Raw genomic sequence first — 14,207 nt, 5'->3', positions numbered from 1 at the left:
TAGTGAGAACTTAGTACCACTACTAGCTAGGCTAAAACAAAAAGTGCGTATTTGGTGCTGCCTCCCCCTTTCGGTAGTGGGACGCTGCAATTTAATTAAAATGATTTGGTTACCGCAAATATTATATATTTTGCATAATTCCCCGATCTGGATTAACCAGAAGTGGTTTAAGAAATTAGAATCATTATTCCGAGAATTGATCTGGAAGAAGGGTCAAGCTCGGATTAGCCTGCAAACATTGCAACTTCCGGTAAAGAGGGGAGGGATGGCAATTCCACACCCAAGGTTATATTTTTTGTCAGCTCAGCTCCAGCATCTGGCTGGGGCTGGTAATAATGGCAGAGAATATTCAAGCAATAAAATTATGATTGAGAAAACTCCCCATAAGTTATTGGTTGAGGCTAATTGGTTCGCCCATAAATGTCCTACGACTATCTTATTGAGGAAAGTGTGGCAGGCAACTAAGTTAGTTATGGGATACAACGAGGTGACTGATTATACCCCCTTGTGGTATAACGAAAACCTAACAGAGTTAAGCAGTATAGACAGACCTCCGGAGTGGGAGAGGCACTGAATCAATAGACTAACACAACTATCTACAAATTAGGCATGGGATTGTGGCCCAGTTTGGGGCATTGACTATAGAGAGGGTTGAAACCCCCTTGCTTCGGGGACTGGTTGAGTGTACGCAAAAGAAAGGGATAATTTCCAAATTATATACTAAACTTAGGGATACGTTTTTGAAGGGAGAGGGACCATATAGAAGTAGAAGGGGGTGGGCTAGAGATATAGGGCCGATAACTGAGGAACAATGGGATAGGATATTAGAACGTGGGTATTTGGCATCAATATCTCCCTCGCAGAGAGTGTCCCATTTGTTCTTCACTTATAGAGTGTACTATACCCCCCACAAAATGTGAAGATAGGAAGGCTAACTAGAGATGAATGTCCTAGATGTGGGGCACCAGGGGACTTTCTCCACATGGTGTGGAAATGTCCAAAGTTGTACAGGTACTGGATAGAAATAGTTCGTAGAATTAATAGGACCTTTAAGATTACTTTAGAACCTGAGGCTAGGACATGTCTTCTAGGGATTCTGGAGGAGGGTGGAGTCTCCCTCTTGGTAAGAACGGCAGTATTAAGGTGCCTGTACCAAGCTAGACGGCTGATAGCAATGAATTGGCAGGCTAGGAATCCCCCCGCAGTTGAGGCATGGGTCAATGCTATTGACTATACAATCTGGTGTGAAAGAGTGGTGTATATAAAGCAGGGCAATCTAAAGAAATTTGGGGAGCTATGGAGCCCTTGGCTGAGCGAGAGGGGTTGCCCGGTGGGTGTGGGTGGAGGGGTGGGGGGGTGCTGCGGATTGACTGGCTTCCCCCCGTGCTACCCCCTCGCCCCCCCCCCCCCCTTCCCCCGGTCCTTTTCTTGCCTCGGTTGTCTCCCTTCCTCTCCTAGCCAGCCTAATAATATTTGGCTGGGACATTCGGCGTGAACAGTGTGCACGGGGGTGGGACGGGGGGTGGGACGGGTTTAATGGGTTGATTCGAGGGCAAGGGTGTGATAACTTGAATGAGGCACATGACTCCTGTGTTTGTTTTATTTATTCTTTCTTTCTTGCTGTTATTAACTTTGATTGTGACAACGGTGTCAGTGTGCTATGTATATCCCTCCTGCTGTTATTTTAGCGGTTGATAATTGAATAAAAATAAAGAAGTTAAAAAAAAAAGATTTAAAATGCATAAATGTATGATTAAATTATGTTAATCATGAAAAATTGATTGGGTTATGGTATTAGATGATGACAAAACAGATGAACAGACTAATAAGCTAATGGACTCTGGATGAATGATTCTAAAAAATTATTTTAATTAGATCTAGAAAGCCTGGAAGTCTCTTCCCCTTACTCCTGTAGGCCGAGTCAATCTTGTTAAAGTGGTTGTAAACCCTTACAAACCACTTTGACCTACAGGTACGCCTAGATTAAGGCTTACTTGTAGGTCCAAGCAATATCTCCTAAACCTATATGGTTTAGGAGATATTTGCCCGAAAACGGGCACCGCTGTCTACGGCGCATGCGCCGTAGACAGCGGCGCGCAGGCGCACTGAGCGCGGCAGTTCCAAAAATGGAGCTGCCGCATTTGTCGACTCCCGTGCGCATGCGCGGGAGTGACGTCATCGCGGCTTCGCCGAATGACAGCGGCGGAGCTGCGAGACGCCACCAGCAAGATGGATGCGGCGGACTACAGGGGACAGCGGCGACTTCGCTGGCTCCTGTGTCAGGTAAGTGACACATAATGGGCTACTATGCGATGCATAGTAGTCCATTATGCTTTACCTTTGCAGGGAAAAAAAGAGGAAGTAAACTCATCAGGGTTTACTTCCTCTTTAAGATGTCAGTCCTGCCTAAGTTTACCTACCTCTTTAGACAGACTCCTGTACGCATACCTAGTATATTCTTTAAGAGACTGGATAGCATCATTACTTAATTCATTTGGAATGGGGCTGTTCCTAGAATAGCAAAAACGACCCTGCAAGTACTTGTCATATCAGGATGCCTAAGGCCGCGTACACACGCGCGGACTGTTTGCCCAACCTTGTTCGTCAAACAGTTTCGGCAAACAGTCCGCTCAAAATTTGCATGAGCGGACTTGCCCACACACGAGCGGACTGTTTCAACGAACTGTTTGCCAAACAGTCCGCTCAACTTTTGAAATGAACGGACTCGCCCACGTAAGGCGGAGGCAAATCCGCCCATTTCGAGCGCGTGTACAGGTAGGCGGGGCCCGCGAAGGAGACGTCGCGGGCTCCGCCGCCTGGAATGGGCTTAAAGGGGAACCCCAACGCCGAAAAAAATCGGCGTGGGGGTTCCCCCAAAGTCCACACCAGACCCTTGTCCGAGCACGCTACCCGGCCGGCCAGGAAAGGGGGGCGAGCGAGCGCGCCCCCCCTCCTGAGCCGTACCAGGCCGCGTGCCCTCAACATGGGGGGGTGCCTTGGGGAAGGGGGGCCGCGCGGCCCCCCCACCCCAAAGCACCTTGTCCCCATGTTGATGAGGACAAGGGCCTCTTCCCGACAACCCTGGCCGTTGGTTGTCGGGGTCTGCGGGCGGGGGGCTTATCGGAATCCGGGAGCCCCCTTTAAGAAGGGGGCCCCCGGATACCGGCCCCCCACCCTATGTGAATGAGTATGGGGTACAATGTACCCCTACCCATTCACCTGTGAAATAAAGTACAAAAAAAAACACAACACAGGGGAAAAAATATTTTATTGCACAGCTCCGGGGGTCTTCCGTCTTCGGGGGTCTTCTCGCCGGACTCCTCCGCTATGTGTGTGTAGCTCTTTTACTAGCGGAGGAGCCCGGCTTTCTTCCTCCCCGCCGCCGGCCTCTTCTCCCGACTTCGGGGGTCTTGTCCCCCTCTTCGGTTCTTCTGCCGGGCCACCGCACCTTCTTGTAGCTCTTTTACAGGCGGTGGCCCGGTCTTCTGTCGCCGCTGCCTTCCGTTCTTCTGTCGCCGCCTTCGGTTCTTCTGCCGGGCCACCGCGCCTTCTTGTAGCTCTTTTACAGGCGGTGGCCCGGTCTTCTGTCGCCGCTGTCGCTGTCGCCGCCTTCCGTTCTTGTTCTTCTTCTTGTTCTTCTTCTTCTTCTCCAGGAGATGTTGACACGTCGCTCCCTCCGGCCGGAATGCCAGAGCCGCGCTGTGCGGTCACTTATATAGTGACAATGGGGCGGGGTCACATGGTATATGTCACATGGGTTGGTCACATGGGTTGATGTCACATGGGGACTATGACATCGTAAGGGGGCGGGGTCACCATGTGACCAACCCATGTGACATATACCATGTGACACCGCCCCATTGTCACTATATAAGTGGCAGCGGAGCGTGTCCCTGGCATTCCGGCCGGAGGGAGCGACGTGTCAACATCGCCTGGAGAAGAAGAAGAAGAACAAGAAGAAGAACAAGAACGGAAGGCGGCGACAGCGACAGCGGCGACAGAAGACCGGGCCACCGCCTGTAAAAGAGCTACAAGAAGGCGCGGTGGCCCGGCAGAAGAACCGAAGGCGGCGACAGAAGACCAGGCCACCGCCTGTAAAAGAGCTACAAGAAGGCGCGGTGGCCCGGCAGAAGAACCGAAGAGGGGGACAAGACCCCCGAAGTCGGGAGAAGAGGCCGGCGGCGGGGAGGAAGAAAGCCGGACTCCTCCGCTAGTAAAAGAGCTACACACAGATAGCGGAGGAGTCCGGCGAGAAGACCCCCGAAGACGGAAGACCCCCGGAGCTGTGCAATAAAATATTTTTTCCCCTGTGTTGTGTTTTTTTTTGTACTTTATTTCACAGGTGAATGGGTAGGGGTACATTGTACCCCATACTCATTCACATAGGGTGGGGGGCCGGTATCCGGGGGCCCCCTTCTTAAAGGGGGCTCCCGGATTCCGATAAGCCCCCCGCCCGCAGACCCCGACAACCAACGGCCAGGGTTGTCGGGAAGAGGCCCTTGTCCTCATCAACATGGGGACAAGGTGCTTTGGGGTGGGGGGGCCGCGCGGCCCCCCCTTCCCCAAGGCACCCCCCCATGTTGAGGGCACGCGGCCTGGTACGGCTCAGGAGGGGGGGCGCTCGCTCGCCCCCCTTTCCTGGCCGGCCGGGTAGCGTGCTCGGACAAGGGTCTGGTGTGGACTTTGGGGGAACCCCCACGCCGATTTTTTTCGGCGTTGGGGTTCCCCTTTAAGCCCATTCCAGGCGGCGGAGCCCGCGACGTCTCCTTCGCGGGCCCCGCCTACCTGTACACGCGCTCGAAATGGGCGGACTTTCCGAGCGGGAACAGTCCGCTCATTTCGAAAGTACAGCGGACAGGCCCACACACGGGCGGACTGTTCGCTCAAACACAGTTTCAGCGGACAGTTTTTCGGAATTTCCGAAAGACTTTGTCCGTCCAACTGTCCGCTGAAACTGTCCGCTGAAAGCCCACACACGAGCGGACTGTCCGCCCAAACACTGTTCAGCGGACAAGGTTGGGCGAACAGTCCGCCCGTGTGTACGCGGCCTAACTCTACTCGAAGGGTCAGCTGCCTCGCCTCCACCCATGTGGCCCATGTTTTATCAAATTTCTTTGGGCAGTTCCTTCCCAGATAGGTCAGTTTATAGAGCAGCAGGGCTGCATTTACTAAAGTCCAAAAGTACAAATACGCATGTTCAGAAGCAAGGACGAAGCCAGGAGCGGCCGGTCTTGTAAACTAGCGTTCCTATTGACATTCGTGACGTTGCAAATTATGAAATCTCGAAATGCAATTCTCTTCTTCTTTAATGGGATAATAATGAAGCTGCTTTGCTGGTGATACTGATGGAGTTATTGCAAACAAATTTTCAAAGGCTTTTTTTTTCTAGTGATATCAAGAATAATATTATTACGTTTTTTTTTGTTTGTTTTTCTTTGGGCACGTTACCACAACACCATTATCCCGTAGTTTTTAAGATCAAAGGTACAACTATGTTGGTGTCCCTTGTCAATTTTACATTGTATTTTTTTAAATGTAACTGCCTACTCCCAAACTGTCATTTGAAGTAAAGCCAAGTATTATTCTCCACAATTATTTTATTGTGCATTAAAAAAAGAAAACAAATACAATTAGACATGCTATCTGATGCCAATATAACTTAACCAAAAAGTGCATTCTATGCATCCAAAAATATAGAAAATATAACAAATTAAATCATTATTATTTAACCAAAAAATAAAAAAAAACCTCATGCATGTGTCCTGCTTCTTAAAGCGGGATTGCACTGCGGAAAAAAATATTAAAAGCCAGCAGCTACAAATACTGCAGCTGCTGACTTTTAATAAATGGACACTTACCTGTCCCGGGGTCCAGCGATGCCGGCAGCCGAGGCCGATCGATCGCTCGGCTGTCGGCTGCTGCCGCCATCATTCTAGGTGAGGGAATCAGGAAGTGAAGCGAAGCGGCTTCACTTCCCGGTTCCCTACTGCGCATGCGCGAGTCGTGCAGCGCAATAGGAATTGTCCGCACTGTCTCTGGGACCCGTGTGTGTCCCAGCAGACAGCGCGCAGGGACAGGAAGAGGCATAGACTCCCATGGGAGTCTATGCCCGGAAGTGGGTGTAAATACCTGTCTTTGACAGGTATCTGCACCCCCCTCCCCCCTGAAAGGTGCCAATTGTGACACCGGAGGGGGGGAGGGTTCCGATCAGCGGAAGTTCCACTTTAGGGTGGAACCCCGCTTTAATATACTGTAGAAGGTCAGCAATGCCAAGAGTTGGTGAAAGCAGGGGTCCGTCATCTGGAGATAATTCCGAAAATAATCTGGATTATTCTCTTGGAGCTCCCACAACAAAAGCATATGACATAATTGGTCCCGATTAATAAAGCAACCAATGTTTGGTCCAAGAAATCCTTCTCCTCCTGTTCCTGGACTGGACTTGGGTCAAAGCAATAACTCCAAGGCCAATAATAAATAGCACGTTATCTCCTCCGAGTCAACATGGCTGGTTGATGAATGGCTGTTCAGAAACAAACCGAAAAACACGAAATGAAAAGCGCAAACTGAAACTTACCAAACTTCTACTAACACAAAATTTGCTGAAGAAACCCAAAGGATGGCGCTGAATAGGCGCTGAACATGCCTTTGGACAAAAGTCAGAGGTTTTGTCTGCGGAAAATCCAATCGTGTGTACAAGGCTTTACCTTGCTTGTGCATCACATCTTTCCACTTAATAAGACATGTGGTGGTATTCAATTTGGGAGGTTGCAAGCAGATATTTTTTAGAACAACATCTAAAACAAATAAATGACATTCTTTATATTAAAAATAATTTTACCACTCTCCCCAGGCCTCATTTGAGCTTTCTGAGGACCTGTTGGTTACTTACTTACTTACTACTACCCTTTAAGGAGGGGTGGCTCTTTGCAGGCTCACCTGTCCCCTACCTATCAATTATAAATGCATGTGGTCAAATTGGACACAAAATCACACGACAAGTCACAGCCAATTGGTTTCAATGGCACCCGTTCCCATCTATGCGAATTTGAAAAGGTACCTGCAATGCTTTTATGCGACTTTTGGTCCAGAGAGTTTAAAGTTCGATCAAAGCTGCACTCAAAGTCGCACTCTAAATCGTGCAACGTTGTGGTCACAGTAGTGGAAATGTAGACTAATGCCGCGTACACACGGGCGGACTGTATGGCGTACTTAGTCCGTCGAAACACATTTCAGCGGACAGTCCGCTCGTGTGTGGGCTTCAGCTGACTTTTTCAGCGTGCAGTCCGGCGTACTAAGAATTTCGGATTTTTCGAAATTCTGTCCGTCGTACTTTGGTTTCAGCGGACAATCCGCTCGTCAGTATGCTAGTTCGACGGACTAAGAATGACGCATGCTCAGAAAGGATTTACACGGCGGAAAGGTGCTTTGCTGTGTATTGGACTTCCTATTTCTAGTCCCGTCGTACGTGCTGTACACGTCATCGCGCAAGCTTTCGTCGGACTGTTTGGGTATCCGTGTGTGGTCAAGTCCGTTCAGTGGAAAGTATGACGGACTGTCCGTCGGATTGTATGACGGACTAAGTACGCCATACAGTCCGCTCGTGTGTACGCGGCATAAGGCTCAGTTTCCACTAGTATGACTTGTCATAGTGGAAATATGACTTGTCAATGTCACACATTCCCATCTATGTGACTTTGAAAATCAGCGACTTTGAAAAGATACCTGCAATGCTTTGATGCGATTTTTTCCAGAGAGTGTAAAGTTGCATTAAAGTCACACTCCAAAATCACACTCTAGCCTTAGGCTACGTTTCCACTAGTGCAACTCTAAAGCTATGTGGTTTAGAGTGCAACTTTGAATGCAGCTTTGATCCAACTTTACACTCTGGATCAAAGTTGCATAAAAGTAGTGCAGGCACATTTTTAAAGTTGCATAGATAGGAACGTTTGCCATTAAAATCAATGGGGTGTGACTTATAATGCGACTTTGTGTCCAAAGTCACATGACAAGTCGCACTAGTGGAAACGGAGCCTTAAACTCATTACTCACATGTAGCTCCCTCAGCTGGGTGTGTGTCACACCATGCACACAGTGCCAACACAGTGCTACACCATGTACACAGTGCCATCACAGTCCCACACCATGTACACAGTGCCATCACAGTCCCACACCATGTACACAGTGCCACACCATGCACACAGTGCCATCACAGTGCCACACCATGTACACAGTGCCAACACAGTGCTACACCATGTACACAGTGCCATCACAGTGCCACACCATGTACACAATGCCTTCACAGTGCCACACCATGCACACAGTGCCATTACAGTGCCACACCATGTACACAGTGCCAACACAGTGCTACACCATGTACACAGTGCCATCACAGTGCTACACCATGAACACAGTGCCTTCACAGTGCCACACCATGTACACAGTGCCAACACAGTGCTACACCATGTACACAGTGCCATCACAGTGCCACACCATGTACACAGTGCCTTCACAGTGCCACACCATGTACACAGTACCATCACAGTGCCATACCATGTACACAGTGCCATACAGAATCTCTCTCTCGCGCGCTCTCTCTCTCTCTCTCTCTCTCTCTTCGGGAAGTGAGAGGCCCCCATCAGGCATGTACTGGCCATCGGAACTACAGGGAGTTTCCTGGTGGGCCGATGGCTCAGTGGGCTGGGTTCAGTGACAACCTGCCAAGTAATGGCTGCGCGGCTCACCCTCAACTTTACGCAGTGATGTGAGAAGGATGAGAAAAACTACAGAGGAGAATAAGTGAAATAATAAGAGGTTAGTGAGGACTCCTTATGTTATGCTACTTATGTTCTTTTGCACAATTGTGTATAGTTTATATACTGTTTTTGTGCTTGTTTGCTAAATTAAAGTGGGCCGGTATGGATGAAGCCCAGGGCCAAATTGGAAGCAGTGAGTGAGTGTGTTCACTGTGTTCATTTATAAAAGGAAGGATCTGATAAATTACATATTTATTTGCCCCCTCCCCACTTTCCATCCTAAAACATCCCCCTGCGCATTCCTATGGTAGGGGTGTGTGCCACTGTTTACAGCATGATTTTCTGGAGCACTACAACATACCTCCCAACATTTTGAGATGGGAATGAGGGACACCTATTAGCATACATATGCAGGCATAGGACACCCCCCGACACACCCCCTTAAAGGAGTATCAACCAAAAAAAGGTTAATTAAAACCACAAGGGCTTTTTTTTTTACCACTACTATTCTGTTATATTGGCTTTTAAAATGTACAAATGCAGCAATTTAGAATTTGGATGAAAGATTTAGCACTGGGAAACACTTTTTGAAAGATAAAAAGTGCATTTTATATAATATTGTATAGATCAGACCAAAATGAGGGACAATGAGGAGGAAAGAGGGACAGAGGGACTTTGCTCCAAATCAGGGACAGTTGGGAGCTATGCTACAGCATTTTGTTGGTTCTTAGTTTAGCACGGTGCACTTTATAAGAAGACGGTCCAGTGTGTATTTAATTAACTTCAGGATCATTTATTTACAACAATTTCACTGAGTTTATTTATTGACAGATTGTATATTTCATAGGGCTGTTACTGATTAAAATTTTCGTGTTCGATTAATCGTTTTTTTTTTTTGATTAATTATAACGCACATACAGATCCAACTACTTTTAGCTGATCTCCTTTCATTGCAACTCTGCATTAGTCAGTGGTAAATGTGTTATACACTATATACAATCACCGACACTAGTTAGTTTCCACAATCCATGACTTAACTTCACAGTTCACATAAATACGTTTTAAATTCAAACTGTAGCACTGACGCAAGTAATTTTTTTTTACACAGTAGCGTGACAATCCCTCCACTAATCACTCTCACCTTATAGCATGGACACCTGTGCAAACAGGTGGTCATGAAAGCGGGTATCAAAGAGATTAACACGGACCATAAACTTCTCTCATGTCTCCTTAGATCTCAGCAAGGACACCAATGTTAGTTCCGTAGAGCAGCAGTGGGTGACGTCATGCGTAGCTCTTCCCCTGTACGCATTTCATTCAGGCTGGGTTCACACTGCTGCGGGGGAGATCCGGATGTGATTCGCACCGCAAATCACATCCGATCTCCGTAGCGATGCGAGTTCAGCCATACAGATAGTATGGCTGAATTCGCAGCGCTCCCGCAGCAAACTCGCACCCTTTTTTTGGTCCGCAACAGAATCGGATCGCATGGGGGTTCACACCATGCGATCCGATTCCTGTGCGAGTCGGCAGATCGCACTGCGATATGCGGACGGATCTGGGGGTGTCATTAACATAACATTGACACTCCCAGCCGTCCGCATAGGGCAGTGTGAACTGCCGGCGGGAGTAATGCGATGCGGGAAAACGCTGCGGATTCGCGGCGTTCCCGCATCGCAGCGGTGTGAACCCGGCCTCAATCAGAACTTCAACGTCACCGGACTCCTCCCCCCTTCCCTTCATTAGCAGACGGAGGCACTTGGGGAAGGGGGGAGGAGTCCGGTGACGTCAATGTCCGTGACGTCACTGGATGTCCGACGGAACTCCCTGAAGACCCGGAAGCTGGCGGAGAGGTGAGTATTTTGATTGATCAAAAAAAATTAATCGATCAAAAAAATGAACGATTAATTGAGGAATTAATCTTTAATTTCCACAGCCCTAATATTTCAATTTTATGGACTTTATATTTCACTGATTAGTTATTTATTGCTATATGCTGTATGCACTGTGGTATAATATGTAAATGATCGTTTAGCACTTTGAGCAGGATCAACAGGATTTGATCCTAATTCTTTAGAGATGCTGCAAGTTTTTTATGCTTACATCCTTAGTTACTACTACTTATGGGCATAATCATTATTCCTAGCTGCCCTTCCTATTTGAATACACCTGTCACAAAAGAAATGCAGGTGGCTGTTGTCAGTCTGCTACTTAAAATACTATTTGACTCGATGTCTCTGGCGTCAATTCTTTTGAATCACACACACTGACAAGCATGCAGCTAACAAAAGTCACACATAAAGTCACTATTCTCATCTCCATACTTGTGCTGCATCAGTGACTATAAGCATTAAAACCAAAAGTCTTCAAGGTCATAACATTTGCAGAAGGATAGGTCATCAATGGCAGTCTATTTCTATTTAAAGGAGCCCACATGTGAAGTGTGGGAAGTTTGTGATCCAGATGATTATCATGTCAAAGGTGTAAAACATGAAATACTCACTTTGTGTTTTCTTTTCTCAGGAATGTATTGTGAAACCTGCTTAGCAACAGTTCAAGGTATTTCATCTCTTTACTGCATGTAAACAGTTTATCCCTGAAAAGTAACCATAATGTGTACTTTTTATGGCTATGATTGACATCTCTTTCAGGACTGAAGAAAATATTGAACGAGTCAACCAGTGTGCCGAGCAGGACAAGCATCATAAAAGAAGTGAAGAAAGTGTGCAGCACTTTGGAAGAAAAGGCCACCGTTGCTTGCAAACATCTGCTCAGTAAGTCTGCAGCCTCTGACCCAATAAGGGAAAGGCGACGGGGCCTTAAAAAAAAGTTCAGAAAAAATATGTAAAGGTAAAAGTGTATGGCCTGTAATTACTCTCTTTGCAAGCAAAAAAGTTGCATAAAATCTTGGCCTGTAGTAATAAATAAATCCTGCCTCATATATTGCTCTGCTTTTGTACATAGTAGCCTGCAGTCATTATGCTACCCTACCGTAGCCTAGCTTACCCTACCCTAGATAGCCTAGTCTACCCTTATCTAGGGGCAAGAGGGGGGTAGGTCGTGCTATGGAACAATTAGATATAGAACAATTAGATATAGTTCTGGTAAGAGCGGCCTCTATTAAATTTCCACCCAATTTGGGTGGAACAATAAAATGAAATAAGGAGAAAAATAGATTTGGCGCTATACCATTTCTGACTCAAAATAAATAAATAAATATAATTTACATAGATTTTCCAGCGTGCTGGTAAGTAATAAAAATAGAAATAGAAATAAAAAATCTGTAGTAATTGTTCCTATATATATGCTTATCAGTAAATATCAATAAACCATAAAAAAATATAAACCATAGGTAGCTATTCGAACATGCTATTCCTTAAATTCAAATATTAAAGTGCAAGTGCCAGTGAGAAAACATGTGCCAATATTTGAATGCACAAAAAAACTGAATAAATGTCCAATTTGTTTATCATATTATATCTCCATATGTGCATATACTAAATATTATGTGATGAAAAGTCAGTGAATAAAAATAAAAATATTAAAATATATATATAAATAACACAGGTGAACGAAATAATGATAATTATGCCGGAACAAATGTGATAAAAACTTGATTATAAAATTGATGAAAGAAATTGATATAAAAAACAGTGAAAAAATTGTGAAAAAATAAAAATAAAAATAATAAAATGGTGAAAAAATGCTTCTATAAGTGGGGGAGGGGTGGAGGGGGTGACTTCAACTGTTGCTCCCGGTGCTCGGTGACCACTTATGTAATTGCTCTCACCAGAGGTATAACCCCGTCCGGGGTGGATCAGCCTTCACAGTATAAGCCACTGTGTCGCTCTCTGGCTTGCCTCTGCTGTGGTGCTGGGAGTCCCTCGTTCCTCCGTTGGTATAGTGTGCCACGTTATATACAACAAGGAAGAGGCATATCCATGGTGTAGTACGTTTAAAAATGTGAATTTTATTTAAATAAACTTAAAACTACTCACAAGCGATCAATACAATCTCGTTTGTTATGCTGCTTGGTTTTTAAATGTCCCGCTCGGCTTCCTCGCCGTCTGAGCTAAAGGTGTACACTGTCTGGCCATGCCCTACGCGTTTCATCATTCAGACATCATCTGGAGCGGCCATCTTCATACACCTTTTCGTTTATATAGGGTGTAATGTGCCAACACGCATGCGCGAAAATTCGCCGCCATTTTTATTGAGGGAATGCCCTCGTTTAGCGCAAATATAACTGATGCAGGGCTATGCAGGGGATTTTTTACTGCGCCTGCGTTAAGCCAATTAGTTTATTGCCAAAATAAGGATTGGACATTACTCCTATATATTTGGGACTTAACCGTAAAACCACTATTAATTGTTGGAAACAAAACTAAATCTCCTCAATATACCAGACACATACAAACAACTAAAGAAAAATCCAAAGGAAGAATACAACAAAAAACTGAAAAATTATGTCAATAAGGGTCTAACTAAAGGGATACTCAACAAAAAGGAAGCGAGGTACTTAATACCCAATGTACCAAAAACCCCAGTAATATATTACGTCCCAAAGATCCATAAAAATCAAACACATCCCCCGGGAAGACCTATAGTAAGTGGTATAGACTCTTTATTCTCAAGACTGGGGGCTTACATTGATGGATTTCTGCAACCACTAGTAGCTGAAGGTAAATCATATTTGAAAGATAGTAGACAGCTTCTGAAGGAACTTCTAGATATTAACATAGGGGAGAAGGACATATTAGTAACAATTGACGTAAATTCCCTATATACAAATATCAAACAGAAAGATGGACTGAATGGGGTTGAGTGGGCCCTCCATAAAAAGTCTAAACTTAAGCAAGAACAAATTGATTATATATTAGAGGGATTGGATCTGGCAATGAGCCACAACCATTTCTGGTACAAAGGCAAATACTATAATGTCCAAACAAAAGGGGTAGCCATGGGGGCAAAATATGCACCCAGTGTGGCAAACCTTTTTCTGGATCACTGGGAAGAAGAACAGATCTATGGAGTACCTAGAAAAAATCTCAAGATGTACAAAAGGTACATAGATGATATTATGATCATCTGGGGAGGCACACACTTAGAATTACAGTCCTTTTTAGAGGAGATTAACCATAACATATATGGAATCACGTTTACAGGAAGTTGGGATGATCAGAGCATAGACTATTTGGACTTACAGATTTTTAAATCAGAGGGGACTTTAGGCACAAGAACCTTTTTCAAAGCTACCGACCGCAATGGGTATATACCTACCTCAAGTTGCCACCACCCACGATGGATTGGCAATATACCCAAAGGGCAACTCCTGAGACTGTATAGGAATTGCACCAAAAAAGAGGACTTTGATAAACAGGCGGAAGTCATTATCAGAAGGTTCATAAAGAAAGGATACAAAGAATCATATTTACGGGTTCTTAAAGAAAGCGT

At 45.7% G+C, this 14,207-nt stretch overlaps 1 protein-coding gene across 2 annotated transcripts in view; it reads left to right on the top strand.

Moving 5' to 3' along the window:
* Window positions 1–14,207, top strand: part of LOC143924659 (uncharacterized) — an 82,387-nt gene that overhangs the window by 55,211 nt on the left and 12,969 nt on the right. For both annotated transcript variants that reach the window (XM_077449061.1, XM_077449062.1), the window contains exons 2-3: window positions 11,277–11,312; window positions 11,405–11,527. In XM_077449061.1, coding sequence (XP_077305187.1) covers window positions 11,277–11,312; window positions 11,405–11,527 — 159 coding nt within the window. The remainder of the gene's footprint in view (window positions 1–11,276; window positions 11,313–11,404; window positions 11,528–14,207) is intronic.

The sequence above is a fragment of the Lithobates pipiens genome, unplaced genomic scaffold (genome assembly GCF_037356315.1).
Source record: "Lithobates pipiens isolate NorthernLeopardFrog02 unplaced genomic scaffold, aLitPip1_a1.2 Scaffold_22, whole genome shotgun sequence".
NCBI classification, from domain to species: domain Eukaryota; kingdom Metazoa; phylum Chordata; class Amphibia; order Anura; family Ranidae; genus Lithobates; species Lithobates pipiens.
The sequence above is the reverse complement of the archived record's forward strand: the minus strand, read 5'-3'. Positions and strand labels throughout refer to the sequence as shown.